General features: G+C 38.9%; 2 protein-coding genes across 6 annotated transcripts in view; one reads left to right on the forward strand and one right to left on the reverse strand.

Annotated features, from left to right (window-relative positions):
- Positions 1–4,435, forward strand: part of VCL (vinculin) — a 118,575-nt gene extending 114,140 nt beyond the window's left edge. For all 4 annotated transcript variants that reach the window (XM_047703482.1, XM_047703484.1, XM_047703483.1 and 1 more), the window contains one exon: positions 1–4,435. In XM_047703482.1, the coding sequence (XP_047559438.1) occupies positions 1–147 (147 nt within the window). In that variant the 3' untranslated portion in view covers positions 148–4,435.
- Positions 3,405–24,952, reverse strand: AP3M1 (adaptor related protein complex 3 subunit mu 1). Of its 2 annotated transcripts, none has more exons than XM_047703486.1 (9): positions 24,819–24,952; positions 15,250–15,525; positions 14,409–14,580; positions 11,275–11,412; positions 10,023–10,108; positions 8,894–9,027; positions 7,430–7,637; positions 6,025–6,169; positions 3,405–5,535 (listed from the first exon to the last, which is right to left on the reverse strand). In XM_047703486.1, the coding sequence occupies exons 2-9, from the start codon at positions 15,520–15,522 to the stop codon at positions 5,435–5,437; spliced, it is 1,257 nt and encodes a 418-aa protein (XP_047559442.1). In that variant the 5' UTR covers positions 15,523–15,525; positions 24,819–24,952; the 3' UTR covers positions 3,405–5,434. The 2 variants fall into 2 exon arrangements, with proteins under 2 accessions (XP_047559442.1, XP_047559443.1); XM_047703487.1 differs by lacking the exon at positions 24,819–24,952 and adding an exon at positions 24,071–24,094.
- Positions 24,953–25,140: the final 188 nt, after the last annotated feature.

Below are 25,140 nucleotides of genomic sequence, written 5' to 3' on the forward strand. Positions count from 1 at the left end.
GCCACAGAGATGCTGGTTCACAATGCCCAGAACCTTATGCAGTCTGTGAAGGAGACCGTTCGAGAAGCAGAAGCTGCTTCAATCAAAATTCGAACAGATGCTGGATTTACACTACGCTGGGTTAGAAAGACTCCCTGGTACCAGTAGGCAGCTGGTCAAACGTGGTTGGCACAGAAACCCCTACTAACTAGAATGAAATGATCTGAGTCCCAGAAGATGCCGTGAATTGCTAGGGGGTTATTGGCCATATCCTGGCCTGACATAACAGAAAGGAATGGGGCCTCTTCACTTTAGAAACCATTTATACTCTTGTCATGGACACTTTGAAATGTTTCTCCGTATAAAGCCTGTATTCTCCAACACAGTTATACTCGTGCACACTCTATCCCAATAGGAAGGCTGGGTTTCTAGCCCATGGACTTCACATAAGCTCAGAAGCCAAGACTGAACACCCTGCTCTGCCCTCGTTCCCTGGGGGACAGTTCCTCTTCTGCTTCCTTTTCTCTTCCCCCTCCCCTCCATTCCTCCCCACCAGGGTCCCAAGACCCAGGCCCAGGCAAGTTAGTTAAGAAGGAAATCACTGTGCCTCCAAAATTTGTTTTGGCTTTCCGTGTTGCTCCTGACCCTGGCTGTGCTATCTGGGTCCTTTTCAGAAGTGAGCTTTGCTGCTACAAGGGAAGATGGCCTCTGGGGAGCCCCAGCGCATGGGGCCTGGATTCACCTCTTGCCCTTCCCCAGGTTAATCCTTCTCACTTCCCACAGTGCAAAACCAAATTTCACTCTCAGGAGGAAATCACAGAATCACACAATTCTGTCTTTACCTTGCCCCTGAGCAACGTCTGTGCTAGGGAAGCTTCCTATCCTATAATCCGCCTTGGCCTGTGAAGGTAGCCATCCCACACACTGTGTGTCCTGGTGCTCTCTGCCGCCGGGGGGGCAGAGTAGCCGGGCGAGGCCCTGCCCTTCTTCCCGGCATGGCCACTCTCAGGCGCCTCATGCTTTGTCACTGCCTGCAGAGATCTGTGCTGAGGCCTTATCATTCATTCTTAGCTCTTACTGTTCTTTCTGAGCTGTAATGCTGCATTTAGTTTTTAACCAAATCATGTCCCCAATCCTGGCTTTTGTATTCTTCCCTCATACCCTTCCTAAACAAGATTTTAAAGATATGTGTTTGTTCATTGTAATTTTGAAAGATCCTTTTTATCCTTTGGAAATTCACCTAAGAATTGGTGCTTGCCCCCCAGGAATGTTTAATAGAAAGGCAATCCTGTCTGAAGGGCACTTCCTACCTAAGGGAGATTGGTACTTGCAGTCTGGAACTTTGGCACCGTTGGGGATGAATCAGTGGGAAATAGTGCTCAGTATATTCCTACCTCCCTTAACCAAGTCCCTGTTATCCCTTCCTCCCTCCCAAGTACAAATGCTCATGAGTAATGGATATAATATTTAATTATTACCCTAAGTTTCCTATTAGCAAAGTGAGAGAGAGTTTTTCCTTTTCTGCATTATCACTGCTGTCTAAGCATTGCCCAGCACATGAAATCCTACTTCTTCCCAAAGCCAGAACTGGATGAGTAAAGGAGTAAGAACTTGCCTGAATGTCCTTTCTTCTCACTTCCAATGTGTGTTAAATCCCAACATCTACTGTGTAAAACTTGTCTTCAGTTGGTACTGTACACTCAGGCTTCCTCTATTTTCTTTTAACTGATGAATATTATTTTCAAGGCCCTCAGCATATTTGTATAGTTGCTTACCTGATATAAATGCAATATTAATGCCTTTAAAGTATGAATCTATGCCAAAGATCACCTTTTATTTTATGAAAGATTACTTAGAGGAAATAAGAAAAATCATGTCTGCTCTCCAGGTTCTTCCAGTGTTTTGAGACACTGGTTTACACTTTATGCCGATGTGCTTTTCTCTAATGTCAGTGCTCAAGACACAGTGAAACAAATTAAAAAAAAAAAAAAAAAAAAATCCCTGAAGACTGATTAGAGACATCATCACAAAAAAACTACAATTTATAAGCTAGGATTTGTTATATGCAATTATTTTTTGCCTCTTCTTTTCTGTTTAAAACAATAAAGTGCATTTGTATAAATAATGCTCTAAATGATGGGTATATTATTTTAGCAGAAACATTTAGATCCGCTTTCTCCTTTGTTTTGAAAAATAGCCAATGAAACTAATCCTCAGGATCTCGAAACCAAAGAGGTTTATTTAATCCATGTGTTTAACCGGCTGAACAGCATGCAGTACTGTATAGCAGCAGTGTATTCACCTAACAAGGGTCTGTGCGCTGAAGCCCGGCTTTGGGGATTCTACACCAGGAGGAGGTGACAGGCGTGAACAAGAGGAGGAAAACACCAGATGTGGACCATTCTCTGGCTGAAGTAGTCTGTCGTCATCTTAAACACCCCCAGCTAGTCATGGGGACCGTCACCCCGACAGGGCCGCAGCTGTTACATGTACAAGAATACCACGGGTCTGTCGCTTTTATATTTCAAGGCCCAAGGTAGAACGATAGGGCTGTCAGAGATCCACTAGGACTAGAAGGCCGAGCTAGCTTTGGGGACATATTCCTCTTGCTTGAGGAAGCACAGACCAAAAGTAGGAGCAGGTACTTGGGATTAGAAGGGACACATCACTGTTTTTGCCTGATTTTCTGGATCTGAAAGGGGATCATTAAAGAGAGAGAGCTGCGGACTACATTTATCCTGATTTAGAAGCGTTGCTGACCAGGGAGGCAAGATTCCAGACTGCTGAGTTCAAGAAAAATGTCCAAGGCTACAGAATGAGCTCGGCAGTATCTGGAAACAAATTCTGGTCTCATTTTTGTTACTCACCATATGTTCATGGGTGCCACCTTCCTGCTGCATTAAATTTTTTAGTTGTTTTCTGAAATCAGAGGACTCTAAGAACAGTGAAGACCAGCATCTTCCAAGGGTTGTTCTACTGTACTTTAGGGATGAACCCATCACATGAATTCTCTCTGAATGATGGTAACTTCCTTATGCAGAAAATGAGCATCTTCATTTGCTCTTAGGAGATCTCCTTTAAGAATTTATAAAAAGGGGCCATTCTGAGATTAGCTGGATTCTGTGTCTGAAAAATATTCTGCTACTACTAAGTATTCATGGATCTTTGTTATTAGTAGGTGGTGGTGGTGATAGGGAGAGTAACTTTGATCACTTGCTGCTCAGTCTCTGGCCAGAGGGTGATGCTCAGAGAAAGTATCTGTGGCTGTTGACACACTGAGGTGAAGAGAGGAGCACTTGCAAGTGCTTTGCAGCAACCATTACACCTTATGTGATGATACAGAACAGAATCCGGTCACGGTTAGCCTGCTGTGACGCTGACGCGTGCCCATCTGAGAACGCTCAATCAACAGTCAAGCTAAAAAATCAACTTGTTGCTTTCACCTTTTTATTGATAGTATAGCCAGATTAGAGAAAGGATTTGCTGGATTCAAATTAATAAATACAATAATTGTAAAAGGAAACAGCCTACTTGGAAGATATAGCAGAAATTGCTAGAGACAACGGGCTCTTGGCATATAATCTGCTTTTTTATATACAAGAGAAGGTAGCACAGAAAGAAAATTGGACAGTCCAGATATACATGGTTGAGATTAGGGATTCTGTGGAAAGAAAAGCAAATGTACTGATTGTTCTTTTGAGATAGGACATTAAAAGACATTAAAAATTAAAGCAATCAGACTGGGTAATTAGCCTTAGGCAAAGGAAATAGATATTTGGCAACATCTTGATTTTAGCTGCCAAGCTGATTTGGTTACCCAAGAAATTTCAAATTTGCAAAAAGTGCCATTTCCTATTAGACGAAAGGCGGGCTGGGTACCCTAGGCGGGCAAAGGTGAGAAGGCTGCTGTCTGGTGGGCTCTCTGTAGCAGCAGCGACCACTAGCCCTTGACAGCAGAATGGGATGAATTTAAGGGCCATTCTTAGCATTACATGGAAAAGGGAGTTACAAGCCAAGACGAAAGGAGAGAATGGAGTCAGTCATAAGAAGAAAACAGCATAAGCAAGAACAAGTGGGAACCATGAAGAACAAGCACTTGTATCTCTCAGCCTTTCTCCATTCTTTGTGTCTAATGAGGCAAAATGACTGGGCAAGGACTTCAAAGCCAGTGAAGTTTAGTGAAAGGATACAACCCTAGACTGACTTCCCAACCAAGGTGATGGTTTTGTCAGTGTTACCGAGGATCTTGTTACTGCCTCAATATCATATACTTCCAAGTCAGTACAGTGGAGACGTTCAAATAACAAGGATGACAAGTTTCAGGAAGGAACCTATTGGCCACTGTAGCCTTGGGAAGCACAGACTATGAAAAGAGAGCTCCCCCTTAAGACAAGGGACGCAGGTAAATTCAAGACCTTAAGAACAACAATAAAAAAGATAAAAGAGTAAAAAAAAAGTGAAGACAGTGAAGCAGGCCCATTTTCTTGCTTTTGCTAAACGAGGGCTTGAGGCCTTTAGGCTAACAATGGTTTAAGTGGTGTAGATAAGCTTTATAAAACATAAAGGTGGCAAAGTTCACTTCGGTTTTGCTTTGATGCTTTAATTTGCTTCAAATTTCAAATGCTTGTGCTTGCAATAACTTCCTAAAAGCAGAAGTAGTGTTTCCTTTTATTGCCTTAATAAAGCATTCGCCCCTTTGATACAAATGATATTGACTATACTATCTAACAGCTGAACTAGTGGCACAAAACGGAGATGGTACTTCCTGCAGCAAGGTCCCTGTAAATCAAAATCTGAGTTTTACGTAAAAATCTCATTTATAAAAAATACAAGACCAAGTACAGTGAGAATGGAGCTTGGAGCCATGGGGCTCCCTGCCTGGGCCAGTGGAAGTGGCTTTTGCTACAGTGCTTGCTTAATGGCACAAGTGAAAAGCTGAATAAGGCAAACACTTGAAGAGGCAGTTTTTTGTAAACTTCTTGGGGTGGGGGGAACTTCCTCTGTTGGGACAGATGCTGATTTGGGACGGCTAAGATCAGGTGTGACGCTGGGCTGCACTGGTCATACATCATATTACAGATGGGGACTGCTCCTGCTGACTGAGATCAGTTCAGTTGTTCTAGGAGAGAGGTTATCACCGCAGCTTTCTGCCTTTACTGTTGTTACAATGTGGAGCCTCCAGCTGAGGCCACCCCCCCACCCCCGCCACGGAGGCAATCACCTCCAGAATCTTCCTAACTGAAAAGATAAAAAAATAAGCTAAGTCATTCAAAGTTTCCTTAGCCTAAACCTCTTCAGAACCCCACACTGATTACTAAGCAACTTCATTAGCTGTGTGTAGCTCAACAGGAATGCTTCGACTAGAATATGGATTCCCACCCACTTGGTACCTAACAGTAATAAACTATAATGACACTAGGAAAACAAACAGATCTTGAGGAATTTTGGCCTCTTCTCATGTTCTCACTTGGAACTTTCCAGCTTTCGTGACATATTTGACTCCTTTAAATGGCTTATATTTCTCCCCATACATGTCCAAGCGGTTTACTTTTAAGCCTGTGTCAAAAAGAACAGGTAAGGAAAGGAACAAATTATTTTCCTGGCCACAGCAACCAACGATTACTTGTTTAGCAATGAACACTACCCGGTAAATCTGACATTAACCCAGTGTCCCTTCTACCATTTGGAAGCAATCTCCCTTCTACTATTCATGTGTTACAGCTCTGTAGGGGCATGTTTTTAGTTTAGATTCCCATGCGGGCCAGGAATGTCTCTGAAGGATAGTCCTTCCTGTGAGTATGAATGACTCCTTCCTTTGTGCTTGGATGAGGAGGGTCTGGTGGAAGAAAGCAGTGTGAAATAAGGAGCTCTGCAAAATCATCGTACCTGAGGGGATGGCCCCACAGCCCAGGGTGGCAGGCAAACAAGCTGTTGTTCTTCCTAAAGAGGGAACGCGAGGGAACGCTCCTACCCTTTGAAGCTCCTGAGAGCTGACCTCAGCAGAACTCAGTTCACTCTTAAACACAAGTCAAAAGTTGTCCTTACCAGAAATAGCAAGCTGCTGGATCTTGAACTGTATGTTGAGACTTGGATTCTCTTCTGGCTTGGGTGCTCCAGACTGTAAATTTACCAGTCCTTTAAGACTTGGGAGCTTCTGAGGAGTAATTTTTCCCACATCCCATGTTAGTACCTTAAAAAGACATAAAAAACAAATACAATCTGAACCATTTACTAAGCACAAATGTTCAAAGGCACCATAAACTTCTGTACAGAATGAAGTACAGTGTCTTGGAAACAAGAGACCTGGGATCTTCATGGGATTTTACCACAAATCAGTTCTGTGACTCCGAATGGCAAGGGCAGAGAACCAACATTTGTAGAGCATCTACTTACTTCTGGATATAGGACTGCGCTTAGCACTATTCATACGTTATCTCGAAGAGGCCTGTGATGTAGCTTTTGTCGTCTTCTTACAAAGAAGTCAAATGACTTGCTCAAGGTCACACAGCTAGTTTAGAGGCAAGGTTGGGATTCGAACCTGATCTGATTTCAAATGTTCTTTCTACTATACCACCTTCACTGTAAGTCTCTGGGCCTCAGTTTACTCTGCTGTAACATGAGAAAATGGAACCTAAATTGGTGTTTTTTAAACTTTTTAGCTTTCTTTGGTCAAGTAAAATCTTTAGTGCGGAAGCTCAGTACGAATCAAGAAAGTGCAACTATTACAGTTGAAGCCAAGGTGACGGGCCAGGGGTCTGGAGCTCTGCCTTCATTTCTCAGCCCTGGGTAATCTCTGGGGAGATTCTTCAAATCCTTAGGACAGGATTAGACGATCTTTAACATTCAATGATTTTTAAAAATACGCCTTTTCACTTAGCAGGCAGTTCCACGTCTCTGCGGTTGAAAACAATCATACTTTTTACCCAAGCAGAAAGCTGAGAGGAAACCATCTTTTACAATTTCTCTGGAAACCCGTTGCTAGAGGCACATTTATTTTATATGGTGAGAAGAGGCTTTCCTAGCCAGCATCCCTTATGGAAGAGTATGAACAGTTCTTTTAAATTAAAAAGAAAGTTCGTAATGATCAATTACTACAGAAAATTTAACAATTAAGAGACTACAATACTAACTTCTTATATCCAGATACTGTTTTTCTCTTTCTAAAAAGGTTTTTACATCTTCCTCAGCGATTACCAGTGGATGAGGAAAGATTACTAGATTACCAGTGGATGAGGAAAGGCACACTCTGAAGGATAACAGAACGAGTCTTACTTTTCGGTTCATCTCAGCAGCAGACGCGGGATTCCCTCCACAGCCAGGGGTGAGAGCACAGCACAGTATGCTCTCCAGGTCTTGTTAGGAACTTTAAACCCTTCCTTCCGCCCTCCCTGCCATCATAAAATAAAGACTGCAGAAACATTTGCTCACTCTTGATTAGAGGGAGCTGTACCTTGGTAACTGGATCAAATGTATAGCTGCCTTGTGTTGGCGTCAGGTTCATATTCAGCACAACTTTTGGCATGTGAACTGTTACCGTGATTCCTTCAACAGTTTTCCCCATATTCTGCTTTGGTCCAATCGTAATATCAAATCTACCGCAAGAACTATTCTCCTTAAAGCTGATGCTATGTTTCACATACACCGGTATTGCCACTAGACTGAAAAGAGAAAGACAGACACGACCACAAACATAATTAATGGTGTTAGACAGCTCTTGAGGGAACTGGAAACCTCAGTCAGCGTATCCTACTCTAACTCTGACTCCACTATAGGGCCATATACCCCCTAGAACTGGAGACTCAGCATTCACTGGTACTTACCAGAGGGTATGAGTACCACCACACGAGGAATCACACAATTTCTGAGCAATAAGTATGCACATTAAGATAGGAATCAAGACAATATAAACAGGGGTGCCTGGGTGGCTCAGTTGTTAAGCGTCTGCCTTCGGCTCAGGTCATGATCCAAGGGTCCTAGGATCGAGCCCTGCATTAGGCTCCCTGCTCAGTGGGAAGCCTGCTTCTCCCTCTCACACTCCCCCTGCTTGTGTTCCCTCTCTTGCTGTGTCTCTGTCAAATAAATAAAAAATTTTTTTTTTAAAGATTTTATTTATTTTATTTGACAGACAGAGATCACAAGTAGGCAGAGAGGCAGGCAGAGAGAGAGAGGAAGGGAAGCAGGCTCCCTGCTGAGCAGAGAGCCCGATGCGGGGCTCGATCCCAGGACCCTGGGATCATGACCTGAGCCGAAGGCAGCGGTTTTAACCCACTGAGCCACCCAGGCGCCCCAAATAAATAAAAATCTTAAAAAAAAAAAAAAAGATAGTATAAACAACTAGGGCAAATAGCCCTCGTTTGAAGAAATTAAGATCCCACAGAAAAGATAATTTTAAATTATCCTAAATAAAATAGTCCCTATGTGGCTAGAGCCAAGAAATAATTCCTCTGCTTTTGAGTCCCATCTGATATTACCCAAATACCTTCTGATATTTTCAAGGGACAAACCATTTACAACCCATAATGCCAATTCATTTAAACCTTAGTACACAAAAGGGTGACCTGAAGCCAGTTAGTTGGGAGATAGCCTAGAGAGCTGGAGCTCCTTCTGTCGGCTCTGAAGTCTACAGACCACACGGGTTCCAGGTTTTGCATAGCTAATGCAAAGTCAAAAATGCTTGCTTGTTCTCAGGTATATGTTTTACTAGTCTCTTTTACTACTACTTTATATTCTCATATTTAAGGTATACTGATTATTTTAGATACATATTTTCACCAGTTCTTCCTAGGTTTCCTGGTGAGCCATGGCTAAAGGGGGCAGTGATGAATTCAAGTATCCAGCTGTCAGAATGAAAAAGGTAAGGTCACCCATCACACAGATACATGATAGCAGATTTCTAGCTGATGCATCAACATACTTTTGTGAGCTGACACGATATGATATGAGCCGAAAATTTCCATCTGGAGGAATGAAGGACAAAACTCTTTCAGATTCCCAGCGCTTAAACCGGATGCAGGGGTGGAAGCTGACATCATCTAGAAGCCGTGGGTTCTGCCAGGAAAACAAGATGGCAATATTCACAGAATGCATGGAATATGGCAACTCTACTTAGATATTTGAGAAATTAAATACTCCCTAAGGATAAAACAGTGATGTTAAGAGGTTGTTACTATGACCACAGTAACATAAAGTTAATGGTTTCATAAGGCTTTCAAATATATCTATTTTTTTAAGATTTATTTGAGAGACAGAAAGAGAGAATGCATGTGTGAGGGGGAAGGGGCAGAGGGAGAGGGAGAGAGAAAATCCTTAAGCGCACTCCCCACAAAGCATGTAGCCTGATGTGAAGCTCGATCCCAGGACCCTGAGATCATGAACTGAGCCAGAATCAAGAGCTGGCTGCCTAAATGACTGAGCCACCCAGGAGCCCCACAGATATTTTATATGTGGGACAGGACAAGTTAGCATCAGAACTCCGTTCTTTTTTCTTAGTAGTGTATCATGCTGAGTCTAAAATAATGCAAAAGATCAATGACCTTTCACACCAGCAAAGCAAATAATAATTCAATAAGTGAGACTACAGATTTGTGAAAGCCAGCCAGCTATTTAAGCCTCTTCTAACACACCCAGGAGACCTCTCCTCAGCCTTCTATAAGGCCATGCTCATTACCTAAGCCACTGTCTTGGGAAGCTGGCTAAGAATATTTCTGAGATAGGTGGTGCCTGGGTGGCTCAGTCAGTTGAGTGGTTGATTCTTGATTTTGGATCACGTCATGATCTCAGGATTGTGAGATCAAGCCCCACGTCAGGCTCTTGGCTCAGCATGGAGTCTGCTTGAGACTCTCTTTTTCTCCCTCTACCCTTCCCTCTGCTCACGCTCAAGTGTGTGCTCTTTATCTCTCTCTCTCAATAAATCAATCTTAGAATATTTCTGAGATAATCCTTATAATCTAAGATACAAACATCTCTCAGTATTTATCATTTCATTTAGTACTTCATATATAGTAGGCATGCAAAGAGCTACGCGACAGGAGAACAAAACTTACCATGAAAGAAAGAGAAAGGTCAGGCATTCCAGATAGCTTAATGCAAGCATCAATGACCCCCTGAATTTCTGCAAAGACTGTAGATCCTGAAGAAAGAAAGAAAGTGGTAACGTCACTGGACTCTGAGTCTTTACTAGAGAAATCACTGTATCTGAAGTAATGGAGACACCTTCTGGGTGTCAGACATAACGAAACTTACACATCTACTAACAAGTTAGTGGACTGGGGATCCATTACATTGGTTATGACAGCTTCTTCACTAAGTACCACGGCCCACATCTAACTCTGGTAGGACTGTGGTAATTCTAAGGAGTGTCAAAACTGCCTCTATCTTTGTGGAGTGAACCTTGTAAGACTGCTGGATATGAAATTAAAATATTTTGGGGGTGCCTGGGTGGCTCAGTCAGTTAAGTCTTTGACTCTTGGTTTCAGCTCAGGTCATGATCTCAGGGTGATGAGATCAAGCCCTACCTTGGGCTCCATCCTGGGTGTAGAGCCTGCTTAAGATTCTCTCTCTCTCCCTCTGCCTCTGGCCCTCTCCAATTCTTTCCCTCTTAGGAAAAAAAAAAGTGTTTGAAGTTGAAATATTTTTTGATGGAATTTAAAAATAAGGAAAATTTCTCATTGAAATGGACTAAGCTGTTAACTTTTAAGAAATAGGAGCCATTATTCCATAATAGTACAGCTATTACTCTGTATGATGGAATTTTATAATGAAAAGGGTACCCACTGAAGAAAAGATACTGGCTATTAATTGACGATAGCTCATTTTCATACACCAACTAGCTATGTGACCTTAAGCAGATTACTAAACCCTTCTGAGCCTCAGTTTCCTTAGGTATAAAATGTGAGGGTTGGACTAGATGTTTTTAATAAAATTTTATGGTTCTAATACAGTACTGCTGTTTTGTCTGGGGTCTTTATTACAAGTACTGCATATACAGTGGTAGCGAAAGTATGGTGCATGGCAGATAAACAATAAATGCTAAAAAAATGGGGAGAGGGAGAGGCATACAGGGTAATAGCTAGTTTAAAGTGAGGCAGCATGAGATCTGATTTACAAAGGTTTGGCAGATCTCAGCTAGTGGTTATGAAAATTATATGTAACCTCTGGGCAAAATAAACAGATTTTTAAGCCATTAGGAAATGAATGCCTTTCTGCTGAAACCATACTACCAAGGGATTTCAATTTTCTATTCAGTGTATGTCAGCTCAACTGTTTTCCCAAATAAGACCACATGCACGCAATTACCTGATTTATCTATAATTGCATCTATTTCTTCAACGACATCAAAATAGGCTTCATTGTTTGTGTACTTTACCCCTGCCCGGCGCCATGGGATGTTGGACAGCTGCCCAGTGGGGAGTGTGTCCCCAACATTACTACTGCCTAGAAAGCCGGAAAAAGAGAAAGCAAAGGTAATGCATAAAATGGTGATCCGGAAAGCTATTAACAGGGATGCCTGGCTGGCTCAGTTAGTAGAGTGTGCGACCCTTGACCTGTGGATCATGAGTTTTAGCCCCACATTGGGTGTATAGTTTACTTTAAAAATGAAAAAAGAAAAACAATTAACAGGGAAAAAAAAATATTATAGCTGTTTCTTTAATGTCTGGGTTTTTCTTCATTGAAGTTGTGGATAGTTGCCAGAACTGTTGGAGATATAGCCAAACCAATATGATCAAATTTCTAGAAGAGAGAAATAGGCCACATGGTCCTCTATGTGCCAAACCAGGTTAAATTCATATACTTATCTTTCGCTTCCTGAGTTAACAGTAACCTAACCTAATTCCAGTGGCTCAACAACAAATCTTGTCCTGCTGCCACTAATGAAGAAAAGAGGCTAGTTGTTTTAAAACCCACCGATCAAATGTCTCCACTGAGAATACAGAGTGCTAAGTAGGCCCTTTGGTATTCAGCTTAAATTCTACATGATATGCTTCCACGCAGGCCTCAGCGGAGTAACTGGATGAAGAACACACTCTGGCCTTTTCCCATTTTAAGGTCAGCACACCCATATGGCTGCAATATGGCTAATGTTTAATATCTGGCTAATTTACTGGTAAATTGACATACGTCTGAAAATAAGTCTGGTTGTCCAAAACATAACCTTGAGCTGTGACATATTTAACATTTTGGTTAATTTACATTTCCAACTCAAAAGTAGTACATGCTTAGTAATAACACATGGAAAGTTCAGAAAAGGCTAAAAAGAATCTAGCTTCCTATTACCAAAATACAACTACCATTAACATTTTGGTATATTTCTTTAAACATTTCCCTCATAAATAAGTTGCACTTATTTTTTTCTATTTTGACAAGTTTGCTTTTTTTCCAACTACATCTTAAAATAGAGTTGCAATCATACTGTATATATAACTTTACAGTCTAATTATGATGGTGTTTGTTTCTCCAAACCTTTAGCTTCTCAGAATTTTCTAAAAGCACTGCTTTCACCTTCCTGTTCAAACTTACAATGTTTCCACACTGGCTTTATGATAAAAACTAAATATTTAGCCTACTATTCAAGAACTTCCTCAACTTAACTCTTAAGTTTCAGATCTCATTACTCAGCTAAAAAAACAGCTCTGGGGGCGCCTGGATGGCTCAGTGGGTTAAGCCGCTGCCTTCGGCTCAGGTCATGATCCCAGGTCCTGGGTTCAAGCCCCACATCGGGCTTTCTGCTCAGCAGGGAGCCTGCTTCCTCCTCTCTCTCTGCCTGCCTCTCTGCCTACTTGTGATTTCTCTCTGTCAAATAAATAAATAAAGTCTTAAAAAAAAAAAAAAAGCTCTGTTCCTGCTAAATGAATTCATACAATTCAACGTTTTTCATTTTGTATGTGTTTTTTCTCATATAGTTCCATCTACAAAATGCTTTTATTCCTCCCGCTCTCCCTAAATTCTGCTGATTCTCTAGGGCCCTGCACTTGGGCCAAGCACCACAATTCATTTACTGAACCATTCTCTTTAATTCCATAATGCACTGCCTTAATAACCTATATATTTTCATTCTATATTTTAGTAACTATGAAATACATGTTTATTTTAGAAATTAGAAAGTATAAAGCAAAAAAAAAAAAAAAGACCGTACATAGTTCCTTAGCTGGAGATGGTCATTATTGAAAACATCTTAGAATTTTTTTGTCTGTATGAAAGTTTATGTGTAATTAAGAGAAATTTTTATAGTTTTGTAGAGTTTTTGGTAAATTTTTTTTTTCACTTAGTACTATATTATGTGTACTTTCCAGTGGCACTATAATGTTCATAAAGTATGGAATTGCCTTTTATAATCTTATATTATTTACATACTTTAATTTTTTCCCCCCAATCTCCCATCCAGAGTGTAACTTTTAGGCACATACACTCCATCTCATCTTTCCTTGAATTTCTCCCTTATAGAGAAATGCTCAGCCTTATAGAGAAGATGAATAACGCTTTTTCAGAGGCCTCTCTTGCCCTATTTTTTAGGTCAATACACTTGGAGAGGGGCAGAAAGTGTAGCTGGTGTGGCATGTAACATCTGACAGTAATCTTTCTCTAGAAGACTTCAATACTCTCAAAAAATACTGTCATCTGGACGTACCTAATTTCTAGCTATACTCAAAAAGCAAACAAAGATTAGAAATTTGTAACACAAGTACAAGGCCCACAATGCATGAAATCTCACAAATAGATTAATTTCCTATCTCTTTTTGGCTTAATAAATCTTCTACATGTATAAAAGAAAGACTTGGAGGAGACAATACGTCCTCTGTGGTAGAGAGTCTTAAATTTTCTATTTCCTAGTAATTTGGGGGTAGCAACAGTTTTATACTGGGTAGCCAGTTTTATAATGCTATTTATTAATTTTTATTTTTCTCCCAGCTTGTATTGAGAGACCACTGATATATAACATGGTGTTAAGTTTAAGGTGTACAACATGTTGATTTGATACACTTATATACTATAATGATTACTGAGTATAGTGTTAATTAATATCTTTATCACATTACATAAACTAATACTAATTTAAATAGTAAAATGGCAGTCTATAAATAGATTAGATGTTCTAAGTAGCCTCACATGTAGGCTTCCCTTTTATAGCTTCACTATATTGGCTTCCTTAGGATTAGCTGGGAAAATTTATTCAGTCATATTATTTAGTGTTAAGTAATAGTAATAATAATAATGTTTTTGTGGTCTTTAATAAAAGAGTAATAATCAAGTTTTCTTTACCATTTAAGATCTAGTTTCCTCATGAAAAGAAATACACATTCATTTTAACAATACCACTAACTTTAACTCTGACCAAATTGGACTACCTTAGTATCTGCAAGATCATAAGCAACAAGGAGTTGTTTATAAAGTTTTAATTGCTCAGTTCCGAATGCAGCATGTTTTCACCTTACCTGTAATAGAGTTGACGACAGAACGGAGAATTGTTGGTGGTTTAATCAGTTCTTTCAAAATATTAGACTCAGTAGCCAGTGGAAATCCATTGTCTAACATTTCTTCCAAGAGCTCATATACAATGACCACATTATCCTTAATTGCAGCTTCCGAACACTCACCAAAGTAGTCCTTAACAAAATGTACATAATATTGCACAATGGAACACATGAAGAAAGGCTTTCTAAACACTCTTTTCAGAAGAATAAACTTACAGAGGCATAATTCATTGATTAAGATGTTGAAAATATGTCAGAGTGAAAAAAAACTCTCTAGTTCTAGTCCTCAATATTTTCTCAATATTTTTAGACTGAACTGAATTCCTATTACATATTAATCCAGAGAGGACTTTGAAACATTAAACTAGGATGTGAACTATAAACTTAATTTGCCCTGATTAGATACCCCCCAAGACACAGGTATGTTTTCAATTATTTGGTACACTTAGCAAGATAATAAAATGTAAATATTAGAAGATTACATAACCAATAAAAATCCTGGGACCATTCAAGGAACTGTATGTAGAGGGCTTTACAGTTTCCTGATGACATAATCTGTAATACATATAAATATGGTTTCCATGACCATGAGATTACTGGGTTCTACTGAAACAGTTAATGGAGTAGCCATGTGCACTGCTGTGTACCCTACAAAAAAAGTGTTCATGAATTTATACTTAGTTGAAAAGAAGAGAGAGACAAAAGACACATCAAAAGCTGGATAATTAAAGAATATGATTAGGTGTCCCACCCCCAACTAACTTGAGTAATTTAAGTTCAAAAGAGTTGATGAATAACCAACCTGAAAAGTGTCAGCAACTCGATGTAGGAACTCAATTACAAAGAGAGGGGGCACTTCAGTCTGTATGACAGACACAAAGAAGAGTTTGTCCCTGTATATACTGATGAGGTAGTGATGAGGTGTTGAAATGACAGGTGGTACATTTTCAACATCAGCAGCTTTCTCTTGAGCTTCAAAGAAATAATCACAGACAGACTGGCTCACAACACTCTTCCAGTGCTTCTCCAGAAATATGTCACCGGAACAGTTTATGAGAAATAGACTGTGGATCATTTTCTGGGGGGAAAAAAAGTTTAAATTTAGTGTACATCAAAAAGTATCCTTGTATTATTCTGACACAAAACCAGAGAAAGGCATCAGAAGAAACTACAGACCACTATCACTTAAGAATAGCTATAAAAATCCTTGACAAAATACTAACAAACTGAATCCAGCACCATATAAAGATTATACACCAATGGGATTTATTCCAAGAATGGAAGATTGGTTCAACATATGAAAATCAATCAATATAACATACAATCTACACAAAAGACAAAAAAATAATGATTTCAAAACATGCAGGAAAATCATTTGATAAAGTCTAGCACCTGTTTATAAGAAAAACAAACTAGAAAAAGAAATATCCTAATCTCAAGAGAACAGAGCATCTGTGAAAATCCCATAACTAACATCATATTTAATGACTACAGATTAAAAGCTTTCCCCTTAATATCAAGAATAAACAATGGTGTTCACGCTCATCATTTTAATTCAGTATAGTACTAGAGATTCTAGCCAGGGCAATCAGGCAAGAAAATGAGACAAAAGGCTTCCAAAATGGAAAGGGAGAAATAAAACTACCTCAATTTGCAGATGTTAAAATCTCGTCTATGTAAAGTTCTAAGGCGCACACACACACACACACACACACACACACGCTCACATGCACAAAATCACAGCTAATAAACAGATTCAGCAAGGTTGCAGGATACAAATTAATACTTCTAAAAACCAATGGTATTTCTACACATTAGCAATAAATAATATGAAAATGAAATTGAGAAAACAAGTCCAATTACAAGAGCATCAAGAAGATCAAAATACTTAGGACTAAATTTAACACAAGAGCAAGTACATTGAATAGTATTAGAGCATCATTAATATAGAACAGTACAGAGCATTATTAGTATACATCGAGTAGTACAGAACATCACTGCAAGAAATTAGAAATTAAAAATATCTAAAACATGGGAAGACATTTCACATTCATGGATTAGAAAACTTAATATCGTTAAGATAGCAATACCCTCCAAATTGGCTTAAGAGTCAATGTAATCCCTACTATAATGCCAGCTGCCTTTTTTTTTTTTTTTTTTTTTTTTGGTGGAAACTAACAGGATGGTCCTAAAATTCATATGGAAATGAAAGAGACCAAGGATAGCCACAACAATCTTGAAAAAAAATCTGGAGGACTCATACTTCCAGATTTCAAAACCTGCTACTACAAATGTACTATGACATACTGGCAGAACAGTCATACAGATCAATGCAATAGAATGGAGAATTCTGAAATTAACCTTTATACATATATGGCCATTGATTTTTGATAAAATTACCGAGACCATTCAGTGGGAGAGAGAATAGTCTTTCAGCAAATGGTGCTGGGACAACTAGATTCCCACATGCAAAAAGAACGAATGTGGACCTCTACTTATGTCATATGCAAAAATTAACTCAAGATGTATCAAGACCTAAACATAGGAACTGAAACTATTAAAAACTTTTAGAAAAAAGGTATCTATTAAGTCCTTATGACTTTGGATTAGATAATTCTTTAAGATGACACCAAAAACACAAGCAACAAAAGAAGAAACAGATAACCTGGACTTGTATCAGAATTTAAAACTTCTGTATTCTGAAGGGCATTATCAAGAAAATAAAAAGACTCCCACAGAATGAGAGAATAACTGCAAACACATATTTTATAAGGGACTATAATCCAGAATATAAAGAGAACACTTAATAAAAGGACAACACAATACAAAAAATGGGCAAAGAATTTCAAAACAAAACCAAAGAGGATATACACACAAATGATCAATAAGCACAAGGAAAGGTGCTCAACATCTTTTCAAATGTAAATAAAAATCTCAATGGGGGTAACATTTCATATCCAATAGGCTAGATATAATTAAGATGCAGACAATAACAAGTATTGACAATAATGTGGAGAAGCTAGAACCCTCGTACTTTGTTGACAGAAATGTAAAATGGTACAGACACTGTGAAAAACAGTGAGTTCTTCAAAAAGTTAAAGGTAAGAGTTACCAAATTACTCAGCAATTCTACTACTAGGTATAAAACTAAGAGAACTGGAAATGCATGTCCATACAAAAACTTGTATATAAACTTTCCTAGCAGCATTACTCAGAATAGTCAAAAAGTGGAGACAACTCAAATGTCTATCAACTGATGAATGGGTAAATAATTTTCTAACAATGGAAGATTATTCAGCCATAAAAAGGAATAAACCATGAAAACATTATGCTTGGTAAAAGAAGCCAGACACAAAAAGTCATACATTGTATGATTTCATTTTATAAAATGTCCAGAATAAGCAAATCTACAGAGACAGAAATTAGGTTAGTAGTTGCCAGGGGTTGGGTGGGAGGGAAGAATGCGGAGTTAGTGGTTATGGGTTTTCCATTTCGTTTTAAGGTGATAAACATCTGGAATTAGAGATAATGATTGTTCAACTTTGTGAATATACTAAAAACTACTAAACGGTATGCTTTAAAATGATGAGTTCCATAGCATGTGAATTATATTTCACTTAAAAATATTCTTAATAACTGTGACACATGAATCTACTTCCAGGTGGATTAAACATAAATGTGTACAATTGTGCACCAAAAACATGTATAAAAATATACTGTTATAGCGAAAACCTGGAACTCAGATATTTTTTAATAGTACAATAGAAAATAAACTATAGTGTACTATGAAAATGAATTATTATACAGCAATGAAAACAAGCTACTGCTACATGAAGCAAATATGGATGAAACTTACAAACGCAATATTGAACAAACAAAACCAAATACAAAATGATACATACAGTATGATTCTATTTATATGACATTCTAGAACAGACAAAACTAATCTATGGTTTGAGAAATCAAATCCTATCTTTTATGGAGAGTGCGGACAGTGACTAAGAGGGGCATGGGGAATATTTCCTAAGGTGCTTGTAATGTTTTATTTCTTGATCAAGATGAGAGTTACAAGTTGTATTCATTTTGTGATAATTCATTGGGTTTTACATTCTGACATGTAATTTTCTGAGTGTTAACTATATTTCAAATAAAAACTTTATTATCCTTGCAAATGGGGGACAGTAGAAAACTATTTAATTACCTTAAGGTGTTCCCTTCTTTTATGTAGATAACATTACTTACCAGGTGTTTAGCCTAGTGGTCCAGTAATTGAAAATTTTGTATTGTGTAAATATAGTCCAACTGTAAAACATTTAAAATGAATACATACAGCTTCTCTGATGAAGATAAATCCCAAAAAGGAAAGGAAGACTTTACAGAATGGATTCATTCAGTTCAGAAAATAATGACACCAACCTGACCAGTTCTTTTGAGAGCAAGTCATTTATTTTATGAAAGCAGCTGACATTTAAGGACTATCTGGTGATGATTTCCCCTTCCTGTTTGGCACATGTTCAGAAGTTTTTACATAAATTACTAATTACTAAGATGTGTTTTAGTAATTACTGTATTAATAACTATGAATGCTGTTAACATTTTTACGTTCTTGTTCATTAGAAACAAACAATGTTTCTTTGTTCAAAGCCATCTCTATTGAGCCAAGCAATCACTGTGAGTTGGCAGCAATAAACCCTTAGGCTTTGGACCTACTAAATTTTTCTAGATTAATATTGAAACTTGTTAAATTTTTCTTCTTTATCTAGTCAGATGCTTTAACAGGTTTGCTTTGTGTCAGCCTCATATTTCTATTTGAGTGTTAAGTAGTGTCACTAGAATACAGACGTGTATAGAAGCTACTGACTTTAACTATAACCTCTGTTGATACACTTAAAAAAAAAAGAAACAGGAATATCCAATGATAAGATCTGCAACTAAATTTACATTATGACACATTTTCTTAAAATAAAATCTTCATCTAAAATATGAAGTATAGCTGAAAGGAGAACACTGTAACCTACTCAGAGACTCAGATTTGAGCACTTCAAGTGAGCCAGCTATGGAATATGGTATTCTTTACAAAATTAAATTTTTAGCTCTATTCCAAGTTTTTTATTCATTAAGAATAAATAAATTAATAATATCTAAAAGGTACTGAGTACTTACTGTGGGCCAGGCACTATGCTAGGCACTTCCCTACATTATCTTACTGAATCTTCACGACTCAATGTTATAAATATTGCGCTTACCCCCGTTTTACAGATAAGATCATGAAGTCTTAGAAATGTTAAATCAGATCACACAATAAGTATAAGAGCTAGGGTTCAAACCCAGGTCTGGGTGAATCTTGGGCTCCTGGAGACTAATTATAAGTACATACATAATTATTAGGAACATATTCTAATGCTGCACTGTGCAACAGAATTTCCTGCAATGATGGATATGTCTTGTATCTTCTCTGTCCAATATAGTATCCACTAGTCATAGGTGGTCACTGAACACTTGACACATGGCTAATGCAATGGATGTGCTGAAGTTTTCATTTTCACTAATTTAAATGTATGTAACTACATGTAGCTGGTGGTTACTATACAGGACTGAGCAACAAATATGCTCTTTGAGTTTATAATTTAAGAAGAGCTGAAGGATGGGCTTCTTAATGTAGTTAGAAGCCAAAATGTGTTCTAATAAATTATTTAGAGCAGACATTATATTTAAAAGAGCTGACTTAAGTTATCTTCTTAAACCATTCATCCGATAGAAGGTATAGTTCGCATGGATCTGTGGAACTTTGCTGCCACAGTATTCCCTCTATAGAAGAGCTGCTTGGTCTTGCAGCAAGTTCTTGTAGCAAGTGACTTCACAGTTCCTTTATTTTGGAGGCCAGGTTCCTATTCATCCTCTTAAACTGGTGAAAAATTCTTTCCAGGAAGTTTGCACCAAAGTTGTTTTTGTTGGCAATAGTTCTAATCTCTGAAGAATACAGCAAGTTAAACCCGCCATCTGGATTTGCTTCCTTAGGGCTCAGATGAAAGCATAACACTTGTAGCTCTCAACAGTGCTTAGCTTTAAAACCCACCTTACCCTTCTATTGTGAGAAAAGAGAGCTTGTTCCTTCTATTCCTTTATGATCAAGAGCCTAATGCATATAACAATCAAATAAATGTCACATGTGGCAGTGTAAATTAGCCTGTTTCTTTAGTTGCTTATCCTTTTAATAGCTGCAGTTACTCCTTTCATCAGTCTAATAAACTTTCCGGGAAAGCTGCACACTCACTGCAACCACAACCATCTTTTTGTTTTTAGTGACTTCTGAGTCAGAAAACAGAATGCTACCAGCTTATGTTAAAGCCATGTGAGAAAGTTCCATCGGAACTTTGCATCTTAAATATTTCATAAATCCTCCCTACCTGATGTTGAACGGTCAACCTGATGATTCATAAACAATGCAATTATAGTACAAATGGTCCCTGACTTACAATTTGACTTAAGACTTTTCTACTTTATAATTGTGCAAAAGTGAGATGCATCCATTAGAATCCACACATTCAATTTCGAATTTTGATTTTTCTGGGAGAATGACATAATACTCTCTTGAGATGCTGGGCAGAGGCAGCCAGACAAAACTCCCAGTGAGCCACCTGATCACCAGAGTAAAACAACAAATACACTTGCAACCATTCTGTTCTTCACTTCAGTTTTCAACAAATTACACAAGATATTCAACACTTAACTATAAAATAAACTTTGTGTTATGTAATTTTGCTGAACTGTGGGCTAATGTTAAGTGTCCTGAGCACAATTTAAGGTAGGCTAGGCTAAGCTATGAGGCTCAGAAGGTCTAGGTATATTAAATGCATCTTTGACTTACAGTATTTTCAGGACATAACCTCAGCATAAGTCGAGGAAGACTGCTAGTCAAAATGTCCTTGGAATAATGTCTCAAAAAGAAAACGTATTCCTTTTACATAAAACAGAACAGAGGCATAGAAGGAAGGGCCTATGGGCAAGGTAAGAGAATGAGACCAGGGAAGAATCTAGCTTCTCTGATTCTCAGACAGTATTTTGACCATTTATTCATTCAACAAGTAGTTTTATGTTTTATATATGGTAAGTAATGGGGATAGGAAGGTGAACAAAGTCTCTGAACTCAGTTTAAAGTTCACCAAAGAAGGCAAACAACTTAATACAGTAAGAAGCAATTCCTATTATGACAGGGGAAATACAGCGTCCTTCAAAATTCTACAAATCTTTGAGGTGACAGAGAACACAAGTAAAGAAATCCAGTATAAATTTAGCAATTTTAGGAGGTGAAGGGAAGTGGCGAGATGAGCCTGGGAAGGAGATAAGCGGAGATTGGTTGACTTAATTCTCAGTGCAGTTTTTCATGGTTTTAAGCAGGGAAGTCATGAAATCCGATTTACAGTTTTAAGAGAAATTATACTGTGGAAATTGAATAACAGGACACCAGTTCAGAGATAAATTATGGTAATGGCCTGGACTACAGTATTGACAGTAGGGATGAATAAAATAAAAAGATAAGAGAACTGTTTAGGCTTGAGCAGATTAGGTGGATTTGGGGGGGTGAAGATGAGAGGAAAAATGAGGCACTTAGCCCTGGTCCTGTATATTGACCCAATTCTGGATATATTTGACCCAAATGGATATATTCAAAAGACTATTAGATATGTAGGTCTAGTGCTACAAAGAGAAGCTGAGTTGGAGACACACTTAGGAATAAACATGACTTTTTATTAATGGGAATTATAGCTACGAGAAAAAAAACTACAAAGAGAGAATGTACATACTAAGAAGACAGCTATGGAAAGAACTCCAACACCCAAATAGCAAGTGGGTTAAGGAGGTAGGCCTTAAAAAAAAGCTGAGAACATGTGGCCGAAGAGCAATAAAAAAGGGTGGGGGGTAACGATTTTTAGTAACCAACGTGTGTTAATTTGTTTCCAGAAGAATGGAATACTAAACATTTTAAATGGCACAAAGAGGTCAAGCGACAAGAAGAATTGAACAAAAAAAGAAAAAAAAAAGAACCGAAAATGTCTGTTTTTTGTTTTGTTTTGTTTTTTAAATTACCTGCTGAGGGCTTTTTCAGACTCCCCTTCAATCACATCCTCCCCCATAAAATTTTAAATATTACATAATATATATCTGTATATCTCCTTATGCAATATATATATACTGTTTTATATATGAAGATTATGATTTTTTCATTTTTGCACCTCACAAAGCAATTTTTGTCCCTATTGAGAATTTATGATTTAACACATAGAGGATATTGGTGATCTTAGCAAAGGTACTTTTAGTGATAGTTCAGTGGAATGTAGGAACAACACAGGCTGAAATGCGCTAAGAAATAAATAACAAAAAGTGGGAAAATCAGAGATAAGGAGAGTAGATGATACATTCAAGAAGTCTAGCTGTGAAGAGCATGAAAAGACATGAAAATAAATGGGAGTATTTCACGCAGTTAAGGAAGAATATTTCTAATTGCTGAAGGAAAGGTGTGAGTAGAAGGGGAAAGGTGGACAATGTAGGAAATAATTGAAAAAAAAAAAAAAGATACTGACAGGGTAAGCAAGGATGGTACTGGGAGACTAAATGGAAGGATATGCCTTCCTTAGTAAGGGACACTTTTCTTCCTTTTTATTTTTTAGATTTTATTTATTTGAGAGGGCGGGAGTGTGAGAGAGCACAAGCAGGGGGGAGGGAGAAGAGTGGGGAGAGGAAGAAATGGGGGTGGGGGGGTTCTATGCCAGGACCCTGGGATGATGACTCGGGCTGAAGGCAGCCACTTAACTGACTGAGCCACCCAGGTACCCCTGGACACTTTTCCTCTTTAAACGAAAGGGAAGAAGGTTTGTGCATTTGGCTGTAGGAAGATGATTGCTTCTAATTTCTCTGTGTAACCGGTGAGATCATTTGTAGAGGGAGAGAGAATTCCTCTTCTCTATAAAAGCCATTTGCCACTCATGCATTGAGATATTATTGGGCTGCTTAAAAAATATCTATTCTGCAGGGAACTCCAATAGCATATTATGGCGAATGTTTAGAAATATTGTAAAAATCCTAAGATTTACTAGGAAAAACTAACCTTACTGCAAAGAGAGCTTTCCTACCAAAGATATGTAAATTTCAGGTAATTCCTCATTCACCTCATTCCCCAGCTTTTCCTATGGTCTCATTTTAAAGTGTCCTCCTTTCTCTCCCAAACTAATCCTTCCATTTGTAATTTTGACCCGACTCCATTCTCTCTCTTCTTATGTCTTATCTCCACTTTCTTGAATCTTTACTCTTACACATTGGTTACTCGCTTTCTGCCCCAAAACACAATGTGCCTTGCATTCTTTAAAACAAACCCCAATCCTCTTAGGGACTTGACATCCTCAATAATCTTTTGCTTCCTGCTCCAAATGATGAAGAATTAGTTAGTTTACACTTGCAGTTTCTCCTACCAGTTACTAACTGTATTAAAGCCTAATGGCCTAACGACTTCCTAATTCTCAAATGCAGCTTCCTAGCCTCAGACTTCAACTTGCTCCTTTGGCCCTTGCAGCTTTTCATGTCATTGATAACTTTCCCCAAACCAAACCAAAACAAATACTTCTTACCTTATTACGTGAAATATCACCTGATTTGGTTCTCACCTTGAAAAGTTTCTTTTCGGCTTACTTCCCGGCCTTCCCCCCTGACCCCCTTTTTAATCTTTCTACCATCCACACCTAAGCCACAGTTTCAAACTGGATATATCCCAAGTTCCACAAAATTCCTCCTCCTCATGTAAGGTCTCCTAATTTTAATGGCACCACCTTCTCAATCATATAGGCTATAAACTTCAACTTCGGGCACAATCCAAATCCAACAAATCCAACCGGCCACAGAGCTCATGACTTTTCCATACTCCGTTTAGATTCCTGTCACCTTTCCTGAAGAACTGCAACATCCTCCTCACGGTATTTCCTACCCCAAGCTCATTCAGGGGCCACCCTCTAACAGGACATCTGTTCAGGTTAGTCAGGGGTTTTGTCTTCCAAATCCGAAGCCTGGAGCTGACGTCCAAATTGTTGGAACTCCAGCTCACCGTAGGTGACAAGATCTTTTTTCCCGCGCCAAAGCACGGAGAGGGACCCCAATAAATCTGAACCTCTTGGGCCTGGGACCCGAGAAGGCCAGGCTGCAGGTGCACCTCTCCCTTCCGGTCCTGCCGGCAAGAAAGTCCGGAAGGCCTAGAGAGAGGCGCGGTCAGCATCGGAGACTCTCCCGCAGCTCAGACTAGAGTCCGCAGCCCCAGCTATTCAGCCTGCTCCCCAGTTTTCGAGCTGTTCCCTGTCCGCAGTCTCCCCGCCCCCCCACACTCACCCCGACACCTGGGCCAGCCACTGATTCGGCGCCAGGTCCACTCTGGACCCCGGCGGAGGCAGCTGAGAAGGCCGCGAGGACCCCGCAGCTGGGTTGCCCAATAGATTGCCTGTCTAACAGCTTCAAAGAAACCAACTGGGGCTACCGTACTGCAAAGATTAAATAAGCGGAAAGACGTTGTATGAGAAGAAAGATGTCTCGTGAGGTTTAGGATCTAAATCTTCTAGATCACCCAGAGCCTAGAAAAAAAGGGAGGTTTCGCACTATGTGGACTCAGGCGCTCGTACGCAGCCTAACTCAGTCTGGGGTCCCCCTACTGCCG

Source organism: Lutra lutra, chromosome 14 (genome assembly GCF_902655055.1).
Source record: "Lutra lutra chromosome 14, mLutLut1.2, whole genome shotgun sequence".
Lineage (NCBI taxonomy): Eukaryota > Metazoa > Chordata > Mammalia > Carnivora > Mustelidae > Lutra > Lutra lutra.

What these genes read in the sequence shown, in the direction of transcription:
- AP3M1 (XM_047703486.1), bottom strand. Translation starts at nt 15,522, where the DNA reads ATGATCCACAGTCTATTTCTCATAAACTGTTCCGGTGACATATTTCTG. An exon ending in TGTCGTCAACTCTATTACAG is followed by an intron (nt 11,413 to 14,408) that starts GTAAGGTGAAAA and finishes CCGGCTTTCTAG; the next exon opens with GCAGTAGTAATGTTGGGGAC. An exon ending in TGCAATTATAGATAAATCAG is followed by an intron (nt 10,109 to 11,274) that starts GTAATTGCGTGC and finishes TTCTTTCTTCAG; the next exon opens with GATCTACAGTCTTTGCAGAA.